This window comes from Schistocerca serialis, chromosome 12, assembly GCF_023864345.2.
Source record: "Schistocerca serialis cubense isolate TAMUIC-IGC-003099 chromosome 12, iqSchSeri2.2, whole genome shotgun sequence".
In the NCBI taxonomy this organism is placed as follows: Eukaryota; Metazoa; Arthropoda; class Insecta; order Orthoptera; family Acrididae; genus Schistocerca; species Schistocerca serialis.
In genome coordinates this window covers 21,077,815-21,096,833 of record NC_064649.1, presented here as the reverse complement: position 1 = coordinate 21,096,833, position 19,019 = coordinate 21,077,815, and the positions used below count along the sequence as shown (strand labels likewise).

The following is a 19,019-nucleotide window of genomic DNA, read 5'->3' as shown; positions in this document are numbered from 1 at the left end:
CTTAATGGCTATAATTGCAGCAGCGCCTGTTCCTTTGGACTTGCATGCACATCCAAATAACATTGCATCATACTTCTGAACAACAAAGGCACTACAATATCATATTTATCCACTGTTACCGGTCAAGCGACTTTCAATTACAATGACTCCCCTGTATGTGAATATGCATAATAAATATACAATTGCAAATTGAAGACACACAGTTGATGACATATGTAATTTGAGGTTGGCCACGAGTTGCGCTCGAACTCGAATAGCCTAATGGTAAGGCAGCTGCCTGCGATAAGTTTCGAGTACTGGTCTGGCACAAATTTTCATTATACAGTTGATGTTTGTACATATTTGCAACTACAGATACATTTAATGTGTACAATATCAATGTGTCAGAACAGAAATCAGTTAGTTCATGCAAGTACCTCAAACTAATTTCTGGGATTATGGAACAGAATGATCACTTGGGCTTAATAACAGGTGAAGATCAGATTAGATTAGATATACTTTTCATTCCAATAGATCCATCCTTCAGGATGAAGAAAGTGTCAGAGAAACCAAGAATGCACAATAAATATTTGCAAAGAAACAAAAATATGCCGATAACAAGTGACAAGTTTTGTTTGTTGTTGATACTGGGAAAATGCAGAATTCTATGAAGGAAATTTCTACCATGGGTAAAACACTCGTGCAACCCAAACCTAAAATTATGTTCAAGTATAGGAACATATACCTACACATTGAAGAGGCGCTGAAAAAAGTAAGAGAAAATTCACAGCCAGGTGTAGTAATTCATGGCCAACGAATAGATATGATAAGATATGCCAATGATTCAGCTGTCCTAGCTGAAAGTGAAGAAGATATTGTAGTCCTACTGAATAGAATGGATAAAGTTATGGGGGAAGAATATAATGTGAGAATTAATAAAGCAAAAACAAAAGTAATGGCATGTGACAAAAAAGATCAAGTGAAAGTCCAAGTTCATGTAGGCAATGAACTGCTTGAACAAGTTTATGATTTTACTTACCTGGGCAGTAATATTACCAGGGCTGGACGGAGCAAGGCAGAAGTGAGAAGCAGAATTGCTCAAGCAAAGGCTGCTTCGAACAAGAAGAAAAAATCTTAACATCTAAGAACATCAGCCTTGAAACCAGGAAAACATTTTTGAAATCATATGTGTGGAGTGTGGCATGCTATGGGTGTGAAACACGGACTCTCAGGACAGAGGAAGACCAGAAGCTAAATTCTTTTGAAATGTGGTGCTATAGACGCATGCTCAAAATAAAATGTATCGACAAGGTCACAAACGAAGTGGTTCTGGAAAGAGCAGGTGAGAAGAGAAGCTTCTGGAGTTTCATTGTTAAAAGAAGAGTGCAATTTACAGGCATCTATTAAGACATAAAGTCCCCTGAACACAGAGGGATATGTCGAGGGAAAAAGACCAAGAGGAAGACCATGGCTGAGGTACATGGATCAAATCGTGAAAGATGTCGGATGTAACACCTATAAAGAAATGAAGAGAAAAGCTGAAAGATGCGCAGAATGGAGACAAGCTGCCATTGTAGCTGTTGCAAACCAATCCTTGGATTGACCACTACAGAAGAAGAAAATAGGAAACCCATTTTAAATAGGACTAACAGGTGATATTGAACTTGTACAAAAAAAAAAAAAAAAAGAAAAACGGTAAGCGAGCGAGGTGTCACAGTGGCTAGCACACTGGACTTGCATTCAGGACTTGCTCCAGGCTAATGCTGGGATGGTTCCTTTGAAAGGGCACGGCCGACTTCCTTCCCCTTCCTTCCCTAATCTGATGAGACCAATGACCTCACTGTCTGGTCTTCTCCCCAAAACAACCCAACCCACCCCAAAAAAGCAGTAACACAAATGGTCACCAGATTGTGTGACTCGTGGAAGAACTTTATGGAGATGCTGAAAAACTTGAACTGGCAGACGCCTTAGAGCTGTGAGGCCATAGGCCTTTGTAGTTGGAGTTCATTCCAACAAAACCCTTCTAGGTATGTGACTGCATCATATGTAACAAAACTACGAGTAACACTAAAATAAAACACTTACAGCTGAAAGTAAGATGACACCATTTAATAACTTTATAGAAGCTGTGGACCCATATTACAAGAAAGTAATCAAAAATACTATCGTTTCAACTGCTATTGTAGACAGCCTTCATCAAGTTGACTACCCTGACGAAGGCTATCTGCAATACCAGTGGAAACATTGATAGTTTTGTTACATGTGATGAAGTCGCACGCTCAAAGGATTTTACTGAGATGTACACATAAATTTCAATAATCAGTATTAAGTGAGAAGCTCCGAAAGTATCATACCTGTAGAGAATGTGAAGATAAGATTAGTCAAAATATAGTATAGATGCTGGAATTTAAACAGTCGTTCTTCCCCCTTCATGTATGTGAATGGAATGGGATAAAACCCTATGATGTGGTACATTAGAAAGTACAGTCTGCTATGCCCTTCATGGTGATTTTCAATGAACAAAGAAAGTAATGGGAGTGCAACGGCGCGAATACTGTGTGATTCTTCCTACAGCAAACAGTTCCACTCACCTGTTAGTGACTTCTTCTTCTCCCGTCATATCCACACCCCTTTCCTGTCAGAAATATGCGTAATGTACGCCGGCTAGAAAAAGCTGTAGCACAAACTAGCCGCACTACACATCTTTACTGGCCGTATCAAAATGTTTTACAGTATCAGGCTGGCTGAGCGATTAATTGAAAGGTAGTTGTGAGTAGGAACTTCAATATATTGTGACTTGTTTGATACAAAACATCGCCAACCCTGTGCTGATCTCAAGTTACTCTTTCATCATTCATACGCAGTCATACTCATTCATAACAGTCAGCACATAGTAATTAACAAAATCCATTACCAAAGGATTAACAAACGTATTGTCTGTGACAGTATCTTCGTTCAAATATTATGCAATTTGACCAATACAAAAGTTCAGTTTGCAGTCACGCCACGCTAAAAATCTTCAAATGTGTGTAAATTCCTAAGAGTACAAACTGCTGAGGTCATTGGTCCATAGACTTAGACACTACTTAAATTAACTTAAACTATCTTATGCTAAGAACAACACACACACCCATACCCGAGGGAGGACTCGAACCTCTGGCAGGAGGGTCTGTGCAATCCGTGACATGGCGCCTCAAACCACGCTGCCACTCCGCGCGGCACGCCACGCTCATTTTGGTTATCCAAAAGTCACAGTTTACATACTAAAACCGGAATTTCACATGTCCGTCTTTCTCGCGCGTTACGTCCACTTTGGGACACTTCACGGGCAAGTTTTAACAATTATTTCGTAAAGTTGGCACATCTACAGTATACAGAGCTCCTTATCTCCACGTCTGCATGTGATTATGTCTGAGATCCGAATTGAACTTCGTCCTCACAAAGCTATTCTCTTAGACCACAAAATCCGCGCGACCGTACTGTCCACTGAGTGGCTGATACACACATTATGACCACCTGCTTAATAGCTTGTTTGTTCGTCGTTGGAACGAAATACCTCACTGATTGTGCGTATCAGAGATACGACAGTTTGTTGATAGGTTTGTGGAGGTACGTGGCATTAGATGTCTGCGTACAGGCTATGTAATTCGCGTAAATAACGAACCACCGATCTACGCACGTGGTTCTGGCGCCCGATAACGAGCCAGATGGATTCCATAGGATTTACATCACGTCAATTTGGTCGCTGACACATCAATGTGAGTCCACTATAATGCTCCAAAAACCATTGTATGACGGCTCTGGCTCCGATACACGGACAATTATACAGCTAAAGATGTCGTCGCCATCGCAGAAGACATCAGGCATGAAGGGATGCAGGTGGTTTGCAGCTGTCAGCGTGTCTTTGATTACTACCACAGATCCTACGCAAGCACAGGAGAATATCTCGCATCAGCCTGTGTCCACAGCGCGTTGCATGTTTCGAGCCTCCTTCACCTCTATGACGGCATTTGTGGAGACGACCATCGACCTGGTGTAGCAAAACAGTTACTCACCCAAGGAGCCGACACGTTTCCATTGACCGACGGCCTAATCCCAATGGTCCCGTGCAGATTGCAATCGTAACTGATGATGTCGGGTCAACATGTGAACGGGTGAGGGTGGTCTGCTGCAGAGATCCATGTTCAACGATGTATAATAATGAATGGTGTGCTCCGAGACACCTGTGTGTGCACCAGCATTGTGCTCTTTCGGCAGAGATGCAACAGATCACCATCTGTCTTAGTTTACAGAGCAGATGAGCCTCCAAACTCTACCTTCAGTGAAGACTCGTGGACGTCCAACCATTTAGCGCCTAGTGGTAGTTCCACTGTCGTCCTACCTCGTTCTGTAGATGCTCACAACAGTAGCACGTGAACATTCGATCAGATTTGCCATTTTCGAGATACTCGTTTGCAGGCTCTGTGTACCAATATACTGCCCTTTGTCAAAGTCACTTATCTCAATTGATTTTCCCATTTGCAGCCCATATCTTCACTAGGGTGACTCCCGCCCTTGTCTACTCTGCTTACATACTTTTGTTACTGCATCACATGCCTGCAACATCTAACGTCATGGTGGGCAGGGGTCATTATGTTTTGGCTCACTAGTGTACATCGTAACCAATACAATATTAGTATTAAACCGCACAATCCCCGCTCTTTTACTCGTGACCAATCCCATCTTAATAGTTTTCATGAACAATTTATCAAAAGAATATCAGTATCAATATCAGTGATGTATTTCGTTTCAAAGACAGACAAACAAGCCATTAAGCAGGTGGTCATAATGTTTTAGCTCTTCAGTGTATGTACCCAGTACAACAGTTTGTAATAGGAGGAACCCTCTGTGGTACACAGTAACAGTAAAGAAACTTCTAAAGTAACAGAGATTACTGCATAACAGGTGTAAAACAAAGTGTAGCATTAGAGTTAGAGAGATGCCAAATGAAACGTGTCTGGCTGTCAAGAGAGCAATGTGCAAAACCCTCAATGACTACTGTAGCAGAGTATTGCCATTACAAAATCTAAAGAAATTCTTGTCGTATGTAAAGGCGATTAGTGGCATCGAAGTTAGTGGCAAAAACTGAGGACAGTCAATCAAAAACTGAAATACTTAACTCATTTTTCAAATCTTCATTTACAAAGAAAAATGGAGGAGAAATGCCCCAATTTAATCCCCATACCACTGAAAACATGCGTGAAATAAGTTTTAGTGTCACTTGTGTTGAGAAATAGCTGAAATCGTTAAAACTGAACACAGCTCCAGGGCCAAATGGAATCCCTGTCAGATTCTTCACTGAATTTGCAGCTGAATTACCCCCCTTTTCTAACTCTAATCTGTCGTAGATCTCTCGAACAAAAATCCGTGTCCAGTCGTTGGAAGAAAGTACAGGTCACAACTGTTTACAAGAAGGGCGGTAGAACTGCTCCACAAACCTGCCGTCCAATAGTATTCTTGTTATCAACTTGTTGTAGAATCCTTGCACATACTCTGAACTCAAACATAATGAGTTAACTCGAGCGGAATGACCTCCTCTATGGCAACCAGCATGGATTCCGAAAACACCAATCATGAAAAACCAACTCACACTTTTCTCACATAATATACTGAAAGCTTTGTATCAAGGCAATCAGGTAGATGCAGGTTTTTTTGATTTCCGAAATGTATTTGACACTGTACCACACTTATGCATATTGTCAAAAGTGCAATCATATAGGGTATCAAGTGAAATTTGTGACTGGATTGAGGACTTTTTGGCAGGGAGGGCGCAGCATGTTATCTTGGATAAAGAGTCATCACCAGATGTAGAGGTAACTTCACTTGTGCCCCAGGGAAGTGTGTTGGGACCCTTGCTGTTCATGTTTTGTATTAATGACCTTACAGACATTGTTGATAGTAACCTCAGATTTTTTGCAGGTGATGCAGTTATCTGTAATGAAGTACTGCCTGGAAGAAGCTGCATATATATTCAGCCAGATCTTGGCAAGATTTCAAATTAGTGTCAAGATTGGCTACTTGCTTTAAATGTTCAGAAATGTACAATTTATCACTTCACAAAACGAGAAAATATAGTATCCTATGACTATATTATCAATGAGTCACAGTTGGAATCGGCCAGCTCATACAAATATCTGGTTGTAACACTTGTTAGGGATATGAAATGGAATGATCACATTGGCTCAGTTGTGGGTGAAGCAGGTGGCAGACTCTGCTTTATTAGTAGAATACTGGGAAGTGTAATCAGTCTATAAAGGAGATTGCTTAGAGATCACTTGTGCGTCCCATTCTAGAATATTGCCCAGGTGTGTGTGGCCCATACCAGATAGGATTAACAGGGGATATTGAACATGTAAGTTATAAATAAAGACAGTACAAACAGTCCAAGGTGTGTCTGACATGCTGAAGAGTGTTAGTACTATGTTGAAGAAACTGAACTGTCAGACTCTTGTAGATAGACGTAAACTATCCTGAGAAAGTCTACCAACAAAGTTACAAGAATGGGTTCAAAGTGATGATTCTATGAGCGTACTGCAAGCCCCTACATCTCACTCACATAGGGATCATGAGAACAAGATTAAAATAATTACAGCATGCACAGAAGCAATCCATAGCTGAACAGAAAGGGAATAAAATCTAATAACTGGTACTTGTGATGTACTCTGTGCCATGTGCTTCTCAATGCATTGTGGAGTATAGATGTAGATGCATGCAGATGTAGGTGATAGGGTATACCAGTGTCAAGACCTGCATCAAAACAGTCTATTAATTGGAGGCTACAACAACAACCTGTTTTGTTGTGATGTGACATTCCAGATATTTCTGAACTGAGTGTATCCAATAAAGTACACACACCAAAAAACGTTTTGCATACCTTGGTTCCGAAAGTTCCGGAACTCGTACAGAAAATTTTAATAGAGATCAACATAAACATCATTTCCGCCCTTTGTATTGCACATGGAAGCCACAGATTGCATGTTGTACCGCCATATAGCGAGACCTTCAGAGGTGGTGGTCCAGATTGCTATACACGCAAGTACCTCTAATACCCAGTAGAACTTCCTCTTGCAATGTGCATGCCTCTCCACAAGTTCATCAAGGCACTGTTGGTCCAGATTCTCCCACTCCTCAATGGTGATTCGGCGTAGATCCTTCAGAGTGGTTGGCAGGTCACGACGTCCATAAACAGTCATTTTCACTCTATCCCAGGCATGTTCGATAGGGTTCATGTATGGAGAACATGCTACTGGCCACTCTAGTCGAGCGATGCCGTTATCCTGAAGGAAGTCATTCACAAGATCTACATGATGGGGGCGCGAATTGTCGTCCATGAAGGTCACTGCCTGGCCCATATGCTGCCGATATGGTTGCACTATCAGTCAGAGGATGGCATTCACGTATTGTACAGCCGTTACGGCACCTTCTATAACCATCAGCGGCGTACGTCGGCCCCACATAGTGCCACCCCAAAACAGCAGGGAACCTTCACCTTGCAGCACTCACTGGACAGTGTGTCTAAGGCGTTCAGCCTGACGGAATTGCCTCCAAACACGTCTCCGACGATTGTCTAGTTGAAGGCATGTGCGACACTCATCGGTGAAGAGAACGTTATGCCAGTCCTGAGCGGTCCATTCGGCAAGTTGTTGGGCCCATCTGTACCGCACTACATGTTGTCGTGGTTGCAATGATGGACCTCACCACAGACGTCGGGAGTGAAGTTGCGCATCATGCAGCCTATTGTGCACAGTTTGAGTCGTAACACGACGTCCTGTGGCTGTACGAAAAGCATTATTCAACATGATGGCGTGCTGTCAGGGTTCCTCCGAGCCATAATCAGTAGACAGCGGTCATCCACTGCGGTAGTAGCCCTTGGGCGGCCTCAGCGAGGCAAGTCATTGACAGTTCCTGTCTCTCTGTATCTCCTCCATGTCCGAACAACACTCTGAGACCCTGGACACTTGATACTTCCCTTGTTGAGAGCACTTCCTGGCCCAAAGTAACAATGCGGACGCAGTCTAACTGTGGTATTGACTGTGTACCTCCTTCCAGGTGGAATGACTGGAACTGATTGGCTGTCAGACCCCCTCCATCTAACAGGCGCTGCCCATGCATGATTGTTTACATCTTTGGGTGGGTTTAGTGACATCTCTGAACATTCAAAAGGACTGTGTCTGTGATACAATATCCACAGTCAACGTCTATCTTTAGTAGTTATGGAAACTGGGTTGATGCAAAACCTTTTTTGATGTGTGTGTATATCTCTTTTCTTTAACTTTCTCTTGGGTTTCATTACGTCATTTGAGTCGAAGCTACTCAGCTATGGAACTAGCTGCTGAACACATAATTCACAGAGTAGCTATATAAAGATTATAGATACAAAAAAAATAAGATATTTGGGATAGTACATACAGATAACTACCTAACCCAATACAGTAAAAAGTTCTTGGCTGCTGGTAACCTTCATGTAGAGAATGGAAGAATCAGCACACCAAATGGCAGCCTTGTGCCTTTTGACTCGAAATCACTATTTTTCAGTTATTCTGGTAGCTTACAGAAAATGTAAACTATGGAATAGTGTTGTTGTTGTAGTTGTGGTCTTCAGTCCTGAGACTGGTTTGATGCAGCTCTCCATGCTACTCTATCCTGTGCAAGCTTCTTCATCTCCCAGTACTTACTGCAACCTACATCCTTCTGAATCTGCTTAGTGTATTCATCTCTTGGTCTCCCTCTACGATTTTTACCCTCCACGCTGCCCTCCAATACTAAATTGGTGATCCCTTGATGCTCAGAACGTGTCCTACCAACCGATCCCTTCTTCTAGTCAAGTTGTGTCATAAACTCCTCTTCTCCCCAATTCTATTCAATACCTCCTCATTAGTTATGTGTTCTACCCATCTAATCTTCAGCATTCTTCTGTAGCACCACATTTCGAAAGCTTCTATTCTCTTCTTGTCCAAACTATTTATCGTCCATGTTTCACTTCCATACATGGCTACACTCCATACAAATACTTTCAGAAACGATTTCCTGACACTTAAATCTATACTCGATGTTAACAAACTTCTCTTCTTCAGAAACGCTCTCCTTGCCATTGCCAGTCTACATTTTATATCCTCTCTACTTCGACCATCATCAGTTATTTTGCTCCCTAAATAGTAAAACTCCTTTACTACTTTAAGTGTCTCATTTCCTAATCTAATTCCCTCAGCATCACCCGATGGAATAGTAAGCTACACAATTTTCTGTGCAGTCACTAGAAACTGGTTTTAGAGGCCTACATTACTTACACTTAGTGCGTTAACCGAGTGAATACTGCATTTCATTTCGAATGTGTCCTCGTTATTAACCGAATGGAACACAGTTTGGAGATCCATGGTTAGTAGCTGAAGAAATTAAATTGAACTAAAGAAAAAACACAACTGATGTAATAGGCCATAGTAAATAGGTTTGAGTCATTAGAAATGAAATGGGAAATTTTCATCACAAGTCCTCTCATTTTATAGGGGTGAGAGAACTAAATATCGAAAAAGATTAACTAGATGAAATAATGTATTGCTGCAGTCTCAGATTTAGATGTAACTTCCTTGATTGACAGTAACAGAACACAGTGGTGTGTGACGTGCAGATACAGTTGTATCATAATGTGTAAAGGAAACAAGTAAATTTAAGGTAGTCACACTGTACGAAATTTCGCAACCTTTGAACTCGAATCGGTCCAGGTGTAGGATTAATTCTTCTCGCAGCTCTTAGAAGAGCACATTTCTGCTATCTTGATTCAGCATTTCTGTCTTACCACCTCTAAATAACGTAATAGTATTATTTGCGTCGTAATTGTCAAAATAGATAAGCCCATAACAGATGTTGCATTATCTCTGGCTCTAGACTGAAACTTTATGACATTTCGCATAGTTAGGATTGTATGTGTAGTCATACTCATAATGAATGACTGCGTTTTGTGGTACGCAAGACAATATGGCATTTTCGAATAACCAGCAGAACATTAATTTGCAAATACATTAAAGGTTGGCGAACTTGCCACTGTGCGCGGCTACATTCGGATCACAGTTATTATTATTAGGTGGTGTTGCGCTCAGCTAGATAGCTATACAGCTTCACGTAAGATCTTTGGCACTGGGTCCAACGGAGTAGTTTCAGACAGGGCCAATTTTTATAATTAATTGTAGCTTTGTGTCTTTGTTGAGTTGTGCGAGAGCTGCTTCTGTATATTCAGAAACGATCAAATTAACGTAAAAGGTATAAAAGTCGCGGAACAGGCCGAGAATTTCCATGAATTAAGGTTGCAGATGTAGTGAGTTGTTGGCTGTTTGAGGGTATGATCAACCATTTTTTGATCTATCAAGACTTCACTTCCGTGGCGTAGCTTATGCTATGATTTAAAATTTCTACGTTCTGACTGCTGCGAGGTAGTTCATATCGAACATGCGCGTAAACGGAAGCTGAAATTACTCGTTAAAACGAGTAAAGGAGATATTATTAAGGTACGATTGAAGTTTTTCCGCTGTAATCTGTGTGGTGCTTTGTGTGTAGCGAATGTTTTTCTTTAAGTAATACTATAATATTGAGCATTGAATCACATTTTTAAGGAGAGCGGCGGAAACAAGAAGAATCATGGTATCAACTAGACTCTCCGGAAATTTTGGCGGTGGAGGTGAAAGCCCTACAGCGGGGCCCGAACCAGGACCGTCCAAATCAGCTCGCACTAGCTTGGTACAAACGTCAATTTGTGAACCCAGTACAAGCGTGGTAATTGTGAAGCCAGCCGAACCAAAACCACCACCTACTTTGTTAGACTTTCCTGCCGAGATTCTGGAGAAAATCTTTTCGTACCTGAGTTTTAAAAATGTAGCACATCTTCGTCCGGTAAGTTCAGATTTTTTTGTGCATTCTACGGGCCTGTAATCAATAAATTTCGTGCCTATCGTAAAAAAATTTGCAGTAGGGTTTTTTCTACATGCATTGTTTGACTATAGTGTTAAGTTGTAGATCGTGTGTAATGTTTCCAGGTATTACTAAATAGTAAAAAGTCAATATGTTGTATGTCCGTCTTTTGCGATTTTCTCTTCTCGCGTAGATTAGTTGCGGAGGAAGTAGGCTTGAATTTCGAATTTTTATCTAGCATCCTCCATTTTGTGCGTCACATATGACCTTAGTGTAGAGAAGGTAATATGGTATGGCACAGAGAGGTTTTTTAAATTCAGATTCAGTAGGCAGCCGAAAATAAATTTTAATCTAAGCCCATCTTGTCATTGAGGATTATTTTCTTCCATGAATCTGCAATTGTGTGTTTGTCTCTATTTTATGGAGAAACATTCCTAATATTTGCCACTGCCTCCAGCATTTTCTTGCTTAACAATTAGTTGTTCACCTTTCTGGTATTTTATTTGTACAGTAAATTAATTTCAGTTTTAACCACAGGAGGTTGTGCTCTAGATGAAGCAGCTATTTATCGACTTGTGTTCTTCAAATTTGCTCTCAATTTTTTTAGCCCCTCAAAACTGCTGCTGAATAGCAACACAAGTGGTTTGATAAGTATGTTGTTTAAATACCAAGATGGCTGCTATATGTAGTGCAAATCTATGCTGCACACTCATGAGTCTTAAACTGAGTTGCTTTGTCAAGCCCTAAATGAACTTGTCAATTTAAATAGTAAAGGCAACAAACCACTGAATACTAGATGTGATGTCGTGCAAAGGAGGTGTGTTTTTTAAAGACCAAAGATGTGCATTATAGACATAATATGGCATGTACTGTGAAACATTAATAAATATATTCTCAGAAAACTATGTAGAACACATAGTTTAGAACCCTACACAAATAGACGTGACCTCTTTAAGGATGTCCACACCAAAACTGGTATCCTTGACCATGATGCGGTTGTGGCTACAATGATTATGAGAGTACAAAGCACAACTAAAATGTGCAGAAAGACACATATGTTCAGTAAGCCTGATTAAAAAAATCAGTGATGATATCTCAATGAGGAGCTTGACGCTCTTACCACAAGACAGGAGCGTGTAGAGGAACTATGGCTCAGGTTTAAAAGAATAGTTATCTGTACACTGGCTAGATATGTTCCCAGTACAACAGTTCATAATGGGAGGGACCCCCTGTGGTGTGCAATCACTTTGAAGAAACTTCTAAAGAAACAGATTACTGCATAATAGATATAAAACAGTGTAGGGCTATATATGTAGGGAGATGCTCAATGAAGCCCATTTGGCTGTCAAGATAAGAATATGAGTAGCCTTCAGTGACTACTGTAGCAGAATATTGTCAAATGATCTTTCACAAAACCCAAAGAAGTTGTGGACATATGTAAAGGCTGTTAGTGGCACAAAAATTAATGTCCAGTCCATATCAAATGAGATGAGAACTGAAATAAAGGTTAGCAAAGCAAAAGCTGAAATGCGTAATAACATTTTCAAATGTAACTTTACAAATAGCCCCAATTTAATCCTCATACCACTGACAAGATGAATGAAATAAGTATTAGTGTCAGTGATGTTGAGAAACAGCTAAGATCGTTAAAATTGAACAAAGCTCCAGGGCCTGATGGTATCCTTTTCAGATTCTATACTGAATGTGCAGCTGAGTTTACCCCTCTTGTAACTATAATCTGGCATAGATCCCTTGAACAGTAAACCCTGCCCAGTAGTTGCAAAAACTTACAGATAACACCCATCCACAAGAACGGTAGTAGAAGTGATCCACAAAATTACCATCAGATATCCTTGACATAGATTAGTTGTAGAATCTTAGAACATTTTATTAGCTCAGACATAATTATGTACCTAGAACAGAATGACCTCCTCCGTGCTAACCAGTATGGGTTCCAAAAACATCGTTCATTCGAACTCCAACTTCCACTTTTCTCACGTGGAATACTGAAAGCTTTGGATCAAGGCAGTCAGGTAGATGCAATATTTCTTGATTTACACACTTGCTGTTCATGTTATATATTAATGACCTTGCAGACAAAATTAATAATTACCTCAGACTTTTTGCAGATGACACAATTACCTATAGTGAAGCACTGTCTGAAAGAAGTTGCATAAATATTCAGTTCAAAATGGTGTGGAGATTGAAAACATGCTTTAAAAGTTCAGAAATGTAAAACTCTGTGCTTGATGAAATTCAAAAGAAAGTAGCAATCATACTATAATATCCATGATTCACAATTGGAAGTGGTCAACTCATATGAATGTGGATAACACGTTATAGAGATGTGAAATTGAACAATCTCATAGGCTTGGTCATGGTTAAAGCAGGTGGTAGATGCCAATTTGTTGATAGAATGCTAGGGAGATGTAATTCATCTGCAAAGGATATTGCTTACGAATCACTTGTGACACATTTTAGGATATTGCTCAAATGTGTGGGACCCATACCAAGTAGGACTAATCAGCAGATATTGAGCATATATAGAGAAGGGTAGCATTGATTGTCACAGGTGGAAGTGTTAAGAGATACTGAAGGAACTGAACTGAAAGATCATGCAGATAGACAGAAATATTCAGTGTACATCTACATCCATACTCTGCAAGCCACCTGACGGTGTGTGGCGGAGGGTACCTTGAGTACCTATATCGGTTCTCCCTTCTATTCCAGTCTCGTATTGTTCATGGAAAGAAGGATTGTTAGTATGCCTCTGTGTGGGCTCTAATCTCTCTGATTTTATCCTCATGGTCTCTTCGCGAGATATACGTAGGAGGGAGCAATATACTGCTTGACTCCTCGGTGAAGGTATGTTCTTGAAACTTCAGCAAAAGCCCGTACCGAGCTACTGAGCGTCTCTCCTGCAAAGTCTTCCACTGGAGTTTATCGATCATCTCCGTAACGCTTCCGCGATTACTAAATGATCCTGTAACGAAGCGTGCTGCTCTCTGTTGGATCTTCTCTCTCTCTTTTATCAACCCTATCTGGTACGAATCCCACACTGGTGAGCAGTATTCAAGCAGTGGGCGAACAAGCGTACTGTAACCTACTTCCTTTGTTTTCGGATTGCATTTCCTTAGGATTCTTCCAATGAATCTGTCTGGCATCTGCTTTACCTATGATCAACTGTATATAATAATTCCATTTTAAATCACTCCTAATGTTTACTCACAGATAATTTATGGAATTAACTGTTTCCAGTTCCTGACATGCTATATTGTAGCTAAATGATAAGGGATCTTTCTTTCTATGTATTTGCAGCACATCTGCTAACAAAGTTTCAGGATCCAGCTTTAAATGATTATTCTGTGAATATATGCAACCATCTACATTTCACACACACACACACACACACACACACACACACACACACACACACACACACACACACACGAGAGAGAGAGAGAGAGAGAGAGAGAGAGAGAGAGAGAGGGCCGGGGGGGGGGGGGGGGGGATCTCCATTGGAGTGACAGACTGATCAGTAGTGTAATCCAAGGTCTACGTTAGGTTGAAAGGTGATCATTTGAGAGTTGACAAAGCCAACATATGTGAAAGCTAAACTTTGCTCTTGTTAACAGATTGACCTGTAGTGGAGCCTAATGTTTACATCTGCAGCATATTCAAGCACAGTTTGCCACACTTAACTCTTTTCAACATAAAAACCAAAATTGCAAGTTAAATTCAGGAAATGTACTTTAGATAATGGGCAAGCCTGAATATACTGATGCACATTATGTGCATATATCATCAATAAATTGCAAACAATTAAAGAGGCCCCCCACTGTGTAATGTTTACTGAAAAAGCATTCACCTGAAATGTAGCAAGGTTCTCAATCTTGTTTATTTTGCTCTCACTGACTCATTGCATGTACATCCTAAATTATTTTCCTTGCACTTGAACTCACCATTACATTACCTAAGTGAACTGTTATGTTAAAAAAAATCATACTGAAATTTACTTTCCCTGTTTGTGGTATTATTTTTAATAGTTCTTAGTAGTTTTATTTTTGCACATTACTGAGAGGCTTGATATGATCAAATATGTTAAACAATGTTTCAGAGGGTCCTTTAATGACTCAGTGCAGAGCTAGTATCCTTGAGTGACAACTTTGCTAAATGTGTTAACAATCAATTTGTTATTTAATCTGGAGAGTTTTTAGGTAGAGTAACTTAGGACTACAGTTAACTTCAATCAAAGGCATACTGTAAAGTGTCAAATGACTATCTGGATAAATATTCCCCATACGAATGTAGTGTCTAGTGGAGGGATCTTTTTACGCATGTTGGATGGCCCCTGTCCTGTTCCATTAGCATATGTCATGGAGGAAAAGCTGCTGTTGTATGCCTATGTACACACCCTAATTTCTCTCATAATCTCTGTGTGAAATGTATGATGGGTGCTGCAGATTTGAAAACTACCTAGTACAGTGGGTTACTAAATTACCAGCAGTGTTTTGGGAGACTATTGTCTACCTTCTAAAAATCCCCATTTATGTTCCCTCAGTATAACGGTTCCTCTTTCATGATGGCTATACCAGCTGGCAGCATTGTGGCAATGAGCTCCTTTTTCAATTTGTGAGGCGAACTTTTTGCAGACCTCAATTTTTTTTTCTTCTAGTATCACTTTGTAGTACTACCTTTAAATATTTAAAACTATTAGATGCTCCGAAGTTTAACACAAATTTTTGGATCTGGTACTGCTGTACATCTTTCTGCTAGGGGACATTATCTTCGACTTATCCACAGTTGAAGGGAATGTCATTCACTACACAGTGTAAATGCTGCCAAATGTACATCTACTTAATTTCCTTGCAGTCATACTTTTCTGTATGCAATGCCATAATTAGTCAACAATGTTAGTGATGCTGACTGAAATGGACCGATTTTTATTCAAATAGGCTTGCATTTACAAGCAGAATCTTTCAAATCCCTCTCAAGGTCTTTGCGATTCAGATTTTCAGCGTTTTCCTTCTGTCATAGTTCAGTCCAATCTGGTGCTCTGTTTCTAATGACTCCATGATCAGTATGATGCTTAAGTCTATTTCTTCAAGACAATCACAAATTTGGGAGGCTACTTTGTCTTTGTTGTTCATTCTCACTTTGATAGAATGTCAAATACTTTCCATTTGTGAAGGAAGACAGTGTACACACACACACACACACACACACACACACACACACACACACAACTTGATTTGCAGTGGTTTTGGGGATACTTACATTCGGCTGTGACTGGTCTGCCACTGTAAGCATTATTATGATTGACACTGATCTGTAGTGTAGCCCAAGGTCTAGAATCAGGACAAAGGCCAGGTCCGTTGAGAGTAGAATTCAAGATAAGTCTTAATTGAAATTCTCACTGGAACTTCTATTTCTCCACTGATCTATGATAGCATAGGTACTATAGTGGTCTTGTGAGGGTGCCAAGTTGTGCTGCAGATTAAACCTGTTACGTTGTATTCTTCGCTACAAAGTAATGTCTCCATATTTTTGTCCTGTTCTCAATACCTGTTGAGATATTGCTCAGTCAACTTAGCACATTGCTCTCACTAATTGCAACCCTTCAACGCTCGAGAGCTTCAAAGTGCAGCATGTAACATGGTGCTGTCTCGGTATGTGAGAAATGGCAGTTTCATAGTTTCTTACTGCAGAAGATGTCCACACATGGAGCGCACACTCCTTCAGCATGACTGCCAGGCCACAAGAGTGCTGTGACATCTGCAAGAATCAGATGCCTTGGTTGTTCACTGTCATTGACCATTCTCCATACACCCATGAGTTGGCACCATCTGATTTTCATTGGTTTCCAGAATTTGAAGAAAACCTTTTAGAATTTTATTTTGATAGCGATGAAATGGTGCAAGCAGAGGTGAGGTTGTGGCTCTGTAAACAGTCAAGTTTTGTGCGGTGACTGTATCAACAAACTGGTCTCTCGTTGGGAGAAATGTGCTCATCACCAGGGTGATTATGTTGAGAAATAAATAAGTAGACATGCAAAATAAAGATGTAGAATGTTAATGTTTTATTTAAAAAGCTTTGACCGAGCGAGGTGACGCAGTGGTTAGCATATTGGGCTCTCATTCGGAGGGTGGCAGTTCAAGCCCACATCCGAGCATTCTGATTTAGGTTTTCTGTGATTTCCTTAAATTATTTAGGTTTTCTGTAATTTCCTTCAGATAAATGTCTGGATGGTTCCTGTGAAAGGGCACAGCTGACTTCCTTCCCCATCCTTCCCTAATTTGATGGGGCCAATGTCCTCTCTGTTTGGTCCCCTCACCCAAATGAACCAACCTACCTCTCTTCCTGGTGCTCCAAACCTCCCTTCCTTATCATATTAACTACATTAAAAAGCTTTGAGTCTTCACATAAGTTTGGAGGCATTACTTTTCAGGATGCCCTCGTGCTTACATCACTCAGAAGGAAGCAAAGTGCAGTCAGCATCTAGGGTTGCCACAAGTTCTGGAAATCTAGGATTATCAGGGAATTTAAAACAGATCAAGGATATGTCAATTTGAAAAAGCCATTGGAAAAATCTGTTTTGTCTCAGTAGATGAAATTGTTTATTGTGATAGCATGCATCGTCACTGGCTGGCACTGCTTCCCTACTCCATCATTCTTACTGTTTCTCCCCTTCCTACAACTTCAGTCAGTACTGCCACAACTTTGTGCCATTAGGCTAGCAGCTGATGATGAGAGACAGGGAGACTTGAGAAATGGCTTGTTTGAATCTGATTGTCAGAGATTGTTGACGCAGTGGCTGGATACGGTGGCCATGTGCGCACGAGTTGTCTGAGTGATTGTATGAGTGTTTTTGTGCTCTCGTTTTCTGACAAAGGCTGTGACCGAAAATTTAGTTGTGAGAGTGTGATTGTTTTTTCTACTTGCATATCTGTGGCTCAGCAGTTATCTTCACGGTGAGTTCCTACCTATCCTTGCTAGTACTGTTTCTCAGAGCATTTGCACAAGTTACCTGTTACATGGGTCACTGCTGTCGCATTTCATCAATGTGGTGTCTGTGATCCATGAATAGCTGGCCACAAGAGTGAACTTGCACAACAGGCCAAAACTGCAGGCGATTTCTGCAGGTACCTCTAATTGACTGGGCCTGCCAATCTGAAGCTCACGTTTCCCATTAATGTGCGAGCCCTGCCCGTCAGATCTAGTCTCACAAATCTGTCTGTAGGCCGGGTCTGTTTGTGTGTGGCTCAGTGTGGAGGATTTTTGTGGTTTATCCATGGACTCAGGACTGCGGTGCTCCTTGGCAGGCCAGAGGCCACTGGCAGTAGATTTCAGGCATTGAGACTGTCTCACCACAAGTACATTGTACAGTGTGGTGTTTTATAGACATTTTACTTATTCTAGTACATTTTTGCACTTTGAAAGTAGTTTATATATTAGAAAGTATGGATGATAATAAGAAAGCTGTGGCAGTTGCTGGTGGTTTGTATGCTTTCTCAAAAGAAAAATCACAGAAGAGATCTAAAGTAATAGGCATAACTCAGTGGTAAAACTGACAATAACGAACATAGTAGAACCAACATTTTATTTGTGGTCACCTATAGTGTTGGTTTACACAAATCTTCCCCACCTTATACACTTCTTTAAAGAGGCCTGCATTTTTCTGAGGTTATTTCTGAAATCAGTGAAGGTATTTTGATCTGTCATTGGACTCTCAGGAAATGTGTATTTTTGTCACCACATGTTTAGTTTTATTGAAATAAAACGGTGGTTTTAATGACACATGCACCATATGGTTTGCTTTCACCATCTACAAACAGTTCATTACAAAAGATGTTGATGTTAGTACTTCAGATTTTTGCTCACACAGGGGAGAAATAAAGAAGTCCTTACTTTATCAACTTACGTCTTTACTTACCATCGACATCTTAAAATTTGTCAGGGAAAAATGCTAAAACTTCTCTGGAACCAAGGGGAATGTCAACGAATTTCACATGGGGGAAACTTGCGGCAAACCTGGCATCGTTATTTTTGCATTTCGTGATGTTTTGTAGTTTCCACATTTAACTGTGCAATAGTTTGATCCT

The 19,019-nt window shown here is 40.5% G+C and overlaps 2 protein-coding genes across 4 annotated transcripts in view; one reads left to right on the top strand and one right to left on the bottom strand.

The window, feature by feature from the left end:
* LOC126428298 (carbonic anhydrase 1-like) overlaps positions 1–19,019 on the bottom strand; it is a 217,305-nt gene that overhangs the window by 196,847 nt on the left and 1,439 nt on the right. The gene's annotated exons all lie outside the window — the stretch shown is intronic.
* The window catches only part of LOC126428297 (F-box only protein 28), a 92,870-nt gene continuing 83,978 nt past the window's right edge, over positions 10,128–19,019 (top strand). For both annotated transcript variants that reach the window (XM_050090219.1, XM_050090218.1), the window contains exons 1-2: positions 10,128–10,517; positions 10,623–10,899. In XM_050090219.1, the coding sequence (XP_049946176.1) occupies positions 10,648–10,899 (252 nt within the window). In that variant the 5' untranslated portion in view covers positions 10,128–10,517; positions 10,623–10,647. The remainder of the gene's footprint in view (positions 10,518–10,622; positions 10,900–19,019) is intronic.